This window comes from Octopus bimaculoides, chromosome 24 (assembly GCF_001194135.2).
Source record: "Octopus bimaculoides isolate UCB-OBI-ISO-001 chromosome 24, ASM119413v2, whole genome shotgun sequence".
NCBI lineage: Eukaryota > Metazoa > Mollusca > Cephalopoda > Octopoda > Octopodidae > Octopus > Octopus bimaculoides.
In genome coordinates, this window is record NC_069004.1 from 1,911,251 (window position 1) to 1,921,810 (window position 10,560).

General features: G+C 37.9%; 1 protein-coding gene across 8 annotated transcripts in view; it reads left to right on the forward strand.

The window, feature by feature from the left end:
- Positions 1-10,560, forward strand: part of LOC106875898 (uncharacterized) — an 80,862-nt gene that overhangs the window by 46,034 nt on the left and 24,268 nt on the right. Inside the window, exon 1 of one of the 8 annotated variants that reach the window (XM_052976402.1) lies at positions 6,573-6,935. The exons of the other annotated variants lie outside the window; for them this stretch is intronic. Coding sequence (XP_052832362.1) covers positions 6,612-6,935 — 324 coding nt within the window. The 5' untranslated portion in view covers positions 6,573-6,611. Of the gene's footprint in view, positions 1-6,572; positions 6,936-10,560 lie in introns of those variants that run through there. 8 annotated transcript variants of the gene reach the window in all.

The following is a 10,560-nucleotide window of genomic DNA, read 5'->3' on the forward strand; positions in this document are numbered from 1 at the left end:
TTTTTTTTTTTTTTTTTTCTGTTTTTAATCCTCATTAAAAAGCTTTTCTGCCAGCCTCTTTGCAACGGATACCTTAACTGTTTAAAGAGAGAGAGAGAGAGAGAGACTGTTTAACTCATTTTAAGAAGCTCATCCCTTTTATTTCTTTCCACCCCTTTTGGTATGTGAGCTCTGCATCTTTTATTGTTAGTCATGTGTGCGTGTATGCATCTGTACGTGTGTATCTAGTGCCTGTGTGTATACACCTGTAAATATGTGTTTGTGTGCATATGTGTGTGTCATATAACTTTGCTACATCTAGCATCTACTCTCTCTCTATCTCTCTCTCTCTGTCTGTTCCCTGCTTCTAGTCAGTCTGATAGGGTTTCAGTTTCGTTCTCACTGCAGTATAAATAGATCAATGTATTTTAAGACTCAACAAAGTCTTTTTGTGAATATCCTGTTAAACATTATGTTGAATAAAACTATCCACTGGAATGCCACAACCCAAGTAAACATGGCAGTGTCTGAAGAGTCTCCATGTTTCTGAGGCAAGATTAATCGTACGGCACCAAAGCATACAAAGATACACAGTTTCAAATCAGACAGTGTTGCATCACTCCAAGATGTACTTCCAAAATTTCTCAAGAAACATTAGTGGAACCTATGCAAGGGTTAAAGATGACCGAGTGCTCTACTGCTAAGGCTGTGAGAAAATGCACCCAGCTCACTCTATACAAAGGGGTTGGGGATACGAAGGACATCCAGCCATAGAAATGAGATTAAATGACACATACAACCAGTAGTCTTTAGAAATTGTGGCTCCCAATAAGAAATAACTCATCTGATCCATGCCGCCATGGAAAGCAGATGTAAAATAATGACAATAATGATGCATTTTCTCACATCATGCTGAGCGTATTTCGTCATCGCTACATTGTACATTGAATTTCTGCCCAGGTCGACTTTGTCTTTCATCTATTCAGGGTCGATAAATTAAGTACCGGTTGCGTACTTGGGTCGATCTAATCGAGTGACCCCCCCCTCCCCCCAAATTCCAGGCCTTGTGCCTATAGTAGAAAGGATTATTATTATTATTGTTGTTCTTGCTATTATTAGTCACCATGTATTCCAGTTTTTGGAATAGTTACACCTTAGGCATCTCTGCCTGTTGTAGAGGACATAAAAAACTAATAAACATGAAGCAATGTTCTCTGTGTGTGTGTGTGTGGATGACAGTGATCTGAGGATGGTTAATGGTGTTTATGTATGTGAAGGACAGGTTGCTTGTACTCTATTATAGAAAGACTCCTTTGCCTTATAAGTTCACTTTGACAGTGAAGTATTATTATATGAGTGAGAGAGACTGACTCACAGCTACTTAGAGAGGAGGAGAAGAAGAAGAAGAAGAAGAAGAAGAAGAAGAAGAAGAAGAAGAAGAAGAAGAAGAAGAAGAAGAAAAAGAAGAAGAAGAAGGAGAAGGCGTTGTCAGAGAGCAGTAAAGAAAATTAGTGTGTGTGAGTTTGTGGCTGGTTAAACAGACTGAAAGAGAATGTGTGGGTGTGTGCAGAGGATTGTGTATGTAAGCCATGATGTGTGAGGGGGCAGTGTATTTGTAAGAAATGGAAAGTAGGTGTAGAGGGAGTGTGTGTGTGTGTGTTTTGTGTATTGATGGTGTTGATGTTGCAATAAATATGCTTCTGCTTGAGAAAGATGAGAGACAAAGAGAAAATGTTGGCATCTATGAATGTGTGCGTATGTGTTCATTGATAGATATTTGTGTATATATATATAAACAGGATATAGGTCTGTATGCGTGTGATTATAAGATTACATGTTTTCATACCGGCATGGGTTGGACAAGTCATCACTACCAGGTATCAGTTGCTATTTTGTATTGCTACTACAGTTAAACATCTCTCTCTCTATATATATATGTATGTATGTACTTGTATGTCTGTGTTTGTCCCCCCACTATTGTTTTACAACTGGTGTTGGTGTGTTTTCATCTCTGTAACATTAGCAGTTTGCCAAAAGACACCAATAGAATAAGTACTAGGCTTAAAACCAATTGTCCTGGGGTCGATTTGTTTGACTAAAGGCAGTGCTCCAGCATGGCCACAGTCAAATGACTAAAACAAATAAAAGAATAACAAATTGGTAATACTTTTCATGAAAAGTACTGGTGGTGGTTCTACATAAAAAGCACCCAGTACACTCTGTGGAATGTTTGGCATCAGATCCAGCGGTAGAAACCATACCAAGACAGACAACTGGAGCCGAGTGCAGCCCCTGGTCTTGCTAGCTTCTGTCAAGTCATCCAACCCATGCCAGCATGGAAAATAGAAGTTAAATGATGAGGATGATGATGATGGTTATTGTGGATGATTAATGAGGATTCGTTTACTTATAGTTGGTTTGCCCACTTTTGTAGTTCCGCCATTTTATGTGCAAAGAACGAAAGACAACCTTGAAATGTTTCCCAACATTCAGTTATTTGAATGTGAAACTGAAAGGTGTGCCTTGATATGTTAAACCTTTATGTGTCAGCTGACTGGCTGGCTGGCTGGCTGACTGGCTGGCTGGCTGGCTGGCTGGCTGGCTGGTTGGCTTTAAAATGCCAGCTGCCCTGACTCACTCAATCATGCCTTTCTAATAACTAGAACTTTTCATTAAATTTGTAGCAATATAAACGAGGTAGGGGTGGTGGTAAGCAGTTTCATTAACATTTTGATAGATTACTACAGAGGGGTAAGAGACCATTGTTATAGTCAAGAGAGAGAGAGAGAGAAGGGTTGAAGAGGGAAATTATTAAAAGTGGGAGCGGATCATCTCCACCACCATAGATGTAATTAAAATATCATAACTTATCGCTGCTTGGTTGCTTCACAATCAACAAGTTCCAGTTTGAACATTAATGGAAAGAAATCAAGTTTTTGTTGGGGTTTTGTTTGTTTTATTTTTCTGAGCTTTTTTTTTTTTTGCTATAAAGGTAAAAAAGAGATTGTGAACAACTTCTTAATTGTCTAAAGTAGAATAATTGCTTTTTATTTATCAAGAAAAACCACTGTACAAAAGAAAACAGAAAATTTCTATCATCACCATCATCATCATTTAGCATTCAGCTTCTAAGCTTGCCTGGGTTGGATGGCTTGATAGGGTCAGATCAATTGGAGGACTGCATCATGCACCAATGTCTAGAGCTGGATGCTCTCCCTGTCATCAACCACATTACAACAGAGTGTACTGGGTGTATATTGTGGGATCAGCACTGATGCTGATAATCACCTCTTTACTTTGCAGGGAACAAGAGAGATTGATGGGATTAGTGAGGAGATTAAAGAATAGGAACAAAAAGAGTTTAACTTTGTGGCATTTAGATTATTCTATCGAATGGGAGAACCCTTCAGTCATGAATAACCATGGCATTGCAAATAGAAAGTTCCGCTCCAAGGCACAAGTCCGGGTAAGGTGGCAGTAAAGGTAACCTCTAAGAGGGAGTGGCCTGAGTGGAGAAGAGATGGAGGTCTTGGAAAGGAGACATAAGGGGACAGAGTGGTAAGAAAAAAAAATAGTAAAATTGTAATAAAAAAAAAGGATAATCAGAAACCAGGCAATCAAGCTCCTTCCATTATACATTGTCCCAAAGGCAGCGAGCTGGCAGAAACATTAGTACACCGAGCGAAATGCTTAGCAGTATTTCGTTTGTCTTTACGTTCTGGGTTCAAATTCTGCCGAGGTCGGCTTTGCCTTTCATCCTTTTGGGGTTGATAAATCAAGTACCAGTCACGTACTGGGGATCAACCTAATTGACTGGTCCCCTCCCCAAAAATTTCGGGCCTTGTGCCCAGAGTAGAAAAGAATGTGTCCCAGGGGATATTGATGTTCCCTCTTCTAAAACTTTTGTAACACCCCAAAACACACACAAGATTACTAGCATTATGTGACTGGTCATGGTTGGAGTGTCTTTGATCATAGATCTACTGGATGAGGGCTGACTTTGACCTGAACAACAACAACAACTGTAAATGCTGCTGCTGCTGCTGCTGCTGGTAAAGGTGGCAGTAGTGGTGGTCACATTGGTATTAAGTAGGTTTTGGTTTATTGTAAACATAAAACAGCCTTTTGTCAGACGATAAACAACAACAGTTGCATATTGTTTTGCTACAGTTTTTTATTTTGTATTTTAGACTTTGATTATTCTATTCTGAATTATTTGTCATAAAAACAATAATAAATAATTTCTTACGTAAAATAATAATTTCTTAATTTAAGAGAAAAAAAACAAAATAAGCTGAGCAATGATTAATTATCTACATCTGCAGGGAGTTGTGGAATTTATTCTTTTATTGAAGGGGTGCTAGCTAAGAAACTGGAAAATGTTGCAATTAGAGAATGGTAACCAAGTCAGAAACTTGATCCACCATCACCACCATAACCACTACCAGTTGATATTACCCAAGGAGCCATGTGGCCCCTTATAAGCCACCTATTTTTAACAAGTAAGCTGCAGGGACGGCAGTAAGCTGGCAGACATGTTAGGGGCTTTTGATAGAATGCTTTGCAATGTTTATTCCAACTCCCAGTATTCTGTGTTTGACTTTAACCCTTTAGCATTTGAACCATCCATATCCCACCCAAATATTCTACCTGTTTTATGTTCAAACTGGCCAGATCAGGCCTCTCACAACAACCCTACAATGTCATTGTAAAAATAAACAAGTTACCTCATCAAGATTTCAAAGCTATGAGATAATGCTTGGTGAATTCAAAACGATCTGAATAAATAACCATTAATTACGTTTGACAAAGTAATTTGAATGCTAAAAGGGTTAAATCTAGCTCCATGTTCAACTTTCGCCATTTTAGGGGTCGATAAAAATGTGCTGATCAAGGGAATGGATTGCTGAAAATTTTGAAGCATTGGAAGAGATGCTTTGCATTATTTGTTCCAACTCCCTGTGTTCTGAGTCTAAGCTTAAATCTAACTCTGTGTTGAACTTTGCCTTTCATCCATTCAGGTAAGGCCCTCTTGGCAGCACCTTGGCCCCTGGACAAATCAAAGCATTGAGCCCTGGCGTTAGTTCACATTACTCTGTAAGGAGCATAGGCCCGGTTTCCCAGTTTCTCTGGCGTATATATATTCCTCCTTGGACAGGATGCTGGGCCACACGATGGAGATGGGTGTAGCCCCTCGCTTTACCCCTTACCAGCTCCTGTCAAACCCATGCCAGCATGGGAAAACAGACGTTAACTGGTGGTGGTGGTGGTGGTTGTGTGGCGGTGGTGGTGGCCTTAATTGGGCTTGGGGCATATTGAATGTATTGTCTTTGTTTCCCTATAGTGTCAACGAGTACATAGCAAGACACTGGAGTACGTGTCCTTTTTCCAGATTAGTCAGCTGAACTTAAAAGTTGACAGAGGTGAGTGAGGTGAGTGAGGTGATTCAGTGGAGACAATGTAGGAAAAGTTCCTTTTGCACAGACAAATGTATTACGGATTGTTTTTGTTTTTGTTTTTGTTTTTATGGTAGAAACTGTGTTAGCCTGCACACAAACTTGCTATTTATCCCTCGTTAGCCATAGGTAAATCAAAATAATTATAATCCTTTGTGAGCAGAGAGATGACTGAAAGTAACTAATTATATTTCTTTACAAAATGCTATGCATGGCGACAGGGAGGCACTTGAAAAGGTATAAAATAGAAATATTATTTATAATAAAGAAATTATTTTTATTTTCCTTCTTCCTTTTTCTATCTGAAGTGATTATTCTTGGTGAGTTAATTATAGTAATCTTATTTTTGTTGTTAATTTATTCCATTACTATTGTTGTTTTTATTCCATTATAGACTTGTTCCCTTTTAATTGCATGTAATAAATAAAGCAGGAGAAAGCAATTGTCTTCTTTTACTGAGTAATCTTGTAAAAGTGTGCAGTGTGAACAACTGTTATTGCACATGTAGATCTTCTAAAATAACTAACTGCAGGAGAAAGCCAACTTTAGCCAAGTTTATCTTAGGTTTATTTTTAAGCACCCCACTCCTTTCTCACAAATAGCTTTTAAACTGTTTTTATGTCTGCAAACATACAAGGAATATCAAAATCAACTTTGGTAAATCTGTAGTTTTTCTCTTCTATTTTCGCTTTGTCTTTTTTCTTCTTTTCGGTTCACCTCCAGCCACCCTTTTCCCTATTTGCTCTCCCTGTCATCTTCTCAGTCTCTGTTAAACATCTTGATACAGACAAACTTAACCATCCTGTTGCTGCTTTTTTTTTATTTCTTATTCAAGCAACACAGTGCTAGCTCTATCTACCTTTCAAACAATCACTACCTTCCTTTAAACTACTATACAGCTCCCCATCTACTTCTTCTTCCCCTCCACTCTCTCTCTCTCTTTTTTTCTTTCTCACTCTCTCTCTCTCTCTCTCTCTCTCTCTCTCTCACCTGCTTGAGACTTACCAAACTACTACTTTTTGCTGCCTGCTAGCATTACCAAACCTAACTAACTACTAAGTTCTTTCATTCTTCTAGTTTTCTAGAATGGTATGAGGTTAGTTACTCTTCAAACAGCTCTCTAGATCTTAGCAACTGCTATGAAATAATTCCATTTATATTGTTTCACTACAAAGCATGGCCTGGAGATTAATTCAGATTCATGAAGGTGACAAATTAAATTTCCAACATAAGTTTCCAAACATCAGTACCAGTTTCCATGAAAGTAGCCAACATAAGTATAACTTAAAGCTTCCCGATGATAAATTCCATACTCGCTTACTTATGAACTGCAGTACAAGCTGGACTGCCGGCTATGGCTGTGTGCAGAGGAAAAAACTGAAAGGATTCAAAGTCTACAGGAGACGAAAGAAATACGAAAACGGGGACATAGTTTTAAACAATATGTTTCCTGCTAAAACTCGGTCTCTCTACATACTCTCCCGGCTTCTCCGGCAACTTGTAAGTAAACCAAACTCAAATTACTATTTCAGTTTCTGTTTTTCTTTTGCTATCAATCTATATTCATCCAGTCAGATTTTCAAACTCCTTCTTCTTCTTCTAAGTACAGTCTTTCTCCTGTTTTCCTAAATGCAATCCGTTTCAAATCGAACGTAACCAGTGAGGCACAGGCATGGCTGTGTGGTTAAGCAGCTCAGTTTGCAGCTAGATGGTTTGGGGTTCAGTCCCACTGTGCAGCACCTAGAGTATATGTTCTTTACTACATAGCCTTGTGATTGAATTTGATCAACAGAAACTGTGTGGAAGCCTGTTGCATCTTTATGCATGCATGCATGCATGTATGTATATATATGTATGTATGTATGTATGTATGTGAGTCTTTGTGTTTGTGATTTAACACACACGCACACACACACACGTACCCACTGCTTAACAGTTGACATTGGTTTGTGTGTGTCCCCATAACTTAGCGGTTCAACAAAAAGACACCCGCAACATAAGTACCAGACTTTAAAAAAAAAAATTAAAATTAAATTTTTTTTTTAAAAAGCATAAATACTTTCATTGATTTGCTCAACTAAAACCTTTCAGTCAGTGCTCCAGCATGACCACAGTCCAATGACTGAAACATCAAATAAAAGATTTTAAAAAAAAGAAAGAAAGAAAGAAAGTAGATAAAAGCTACCAACATTCATTTCTAGCCCTACAACTCTTTTTCTTCTATTACTACTACTACTACTGCTACTACTACTACTGCTACGACTACTACTACTACTACAAACAGCTTTATCACTATTATTTTAACACCCCTACCGCAGTTATTGCTACTAACAATAGATCTTAGTTCCTTTGAACTGATTGTCTTAATACACCCAGAACTTGCTAACCCATCTCTCTACCAGATGACTATGTTTGGAAAATGAAGTTGATATTCTTCAACAAAGCCATTCCCTTCAGTTCAATTGACCAGAGCTCCCAAATTTACCAATTCTTAAGTTTTGTTTTGTTTTCTTAACTATCTTTTACCTGTTTCCGTCATAAGACTACAGCCATGCTGGAGCAGCACTTTGAAGAATTTTTTTTTAGTCGAATGAATCAACCCCCACCCCGGATTTATTTATTTATTTTTTCAAAGCTTGGTACTTATTCTATCAGTCTTTTTTTTTGCGAAAACGCTAACTTACAGGGGACGTAAACACACCAACACTGGTTGTCAAGCAGTGGTAGGGGACAAACAGTCAATCCAATCAATGGAACAGCTTGCTTGTGAGATCAATGTGCAAGCGGCTGAGCACTCCACAGACACGTGTACTCTTAACGTAGTTCTCAGGGAGATTCAATGTGACACAGAATGTGACGGGGCTGGCCCCCTTTGAATTACAGGTGCAACTCATTTTTGCCACCTGAATGGACTGAGACAACATGAAATAAAGTGTCTTGCTCAAGAATATAATGCACCACCAGGAATTGAACTCATGACCTTATGATTGTAAGCTGAGTTCCCCAACCACTAAGCCACGCACCTTCACACTGGGGTACAGATATATAAAAGTACTCAATACATGTTTATACTAAGGGTGCACAAATTCTCATGTATGTTTTGTCCACATGTACAGTAAACAAGATTTCATATTTTCTGAAACAGGGTTTCCTTCAATCTTTTAGTCAACTGTACACACCAGTAGATTAATAAGAAAGGATTAATAACGATTTAATTTAGCACTTGATACACTTTCAGATAGTTAAGTGTCTTTGATGCTAATTACCATTTGGCATGCATCAGGAGGGTCTGTTTTGAAGTTAATGAGAAAGAATGCAAAACATGAGTCAAAACATATTTCTATTTTTCTCTGTAGGATTGGAGTAGGGTAGAGAAAATATAAAGTTTCTCTGCAAGGCAGAGGTAATAGTAGCTTGATCCACTCCTAAATGCTGGTGCCTCATCTAGCATTAGCCATCTAATGCTACTCATGGTTTCTCCATTATCTTTTCTAATTGCCAAATATACTTTGAAAGGTACTAGTGAGAGAATGAGCTGTTCTGCTGGTGCCGGTAATTTTGAAGGAGTGCTCTATCTTGCTTGTTGATGTATCATTGGTGGAGACATCAACATCATATACAATTACTTTTGTTTTGTTTTTTTCTTCTTGGCATCTGCCTTTAGGGAGGCAGAGTGCTATATTTTGACAATTACATGTTAGCTGCTTTATATTTTGGCTCGTTTGCAATCTTTGTACATTGCTGCAAGATGACTGCGACCTAAGCTATTAATTTTTCAACTTTTTTTTTCCTGAATTTATTCATATGTGAGTCGACCAGAAACTCAATTAAACACAATTTAGATAACATGTAACCATGTATGTTTTACTTAATACATGTGTGTGTGTGTGTGTGTGTGTGTAGTTTAGGATAATCAGTAAGTTGTCATAATAGGACTCAGTCTCAAATGCTGGATGTCTCATTCTTTTGTTGTCATTTTATTATTATTATTATTATTTATTATTATTATTATTATTATTATATATATATTTAATGTGTGTGTGTGTGTGTGTGTGTGTGTGTGTAGACACAGGCACAGCTATGTGGTTAAGAAGTTTGCTTTCCAACCATGTAGTTTCAAGTTCAATCCTGCTGTGTGCCACCTTGGTCAAGTGTCTTCTACCGTAGACCTGGATCAATCAAAGCCTTGTGGTTGGATGTGGTAGACAGAAAATGAATGAAACACATCATGATCATCATCATACATCATATATGTGCAGCACATTGGTTGCACTACACCATATGCCTTCCTAATTAAGCGTTAGTCCTCCACCTGCCTTGCCACTCTTGCTTGACCAGTTCATGGCATTGTCCATCCATTGTGTTCTTTGTCTGCTTCTTGATTTACTGCCCTCTACAATTCCTTCCATGATAAAGTTTTCCAAACCTCTCCTTCTATGACAGATGAGCTTTTGTTTTTCCACAATATTCAGGAGTTGTCGTCTTTCACTTATTTATATATACACACACACACACACACACAGAAACATTATAGATATATATATATATATATATATATATATATATATATATATACATACAAACATTACATATATATAAATACACACACACACACACACACACACAAATATCGCCAGCCTTCATCCCCCACCCATTTTACAATTTATTTGACCAAGCTTGCACAGGTGGTCAAAACTTCTCCAGCAACACATCACCAATCAATCAATCTATACATACAGGCTGTCCATAACTTATCTTTACAACTTCCACAGTTTATCGTCAAGATGTGTTGCGTGTCACCAATGGAATCCATGTAGGAGTGTTCTGGTGTTTTAATAAAACTCTATTTGTTTCTCAATAAACTCTGTTGAGTTATACTTGCTTTAAACTTTTTTTCCTGAATTTTTCAAATTGTAAAACTAATTTATGGACACACTATATATATATATTTATTCTTAGTAGAGTAGCCGAGGTCAAAACGAGAGAAAAAAAGATTCCTCCCTCCATATTTTTAAGAGGTCATGGGCCAACAGGTTTTTGGGGTCTGACGATACGCCGTAAAGCTAAACCTTTTATTATGGACGGGAAACCTAAGATAATCCCATAAACCGGCCTTCGCTATTTA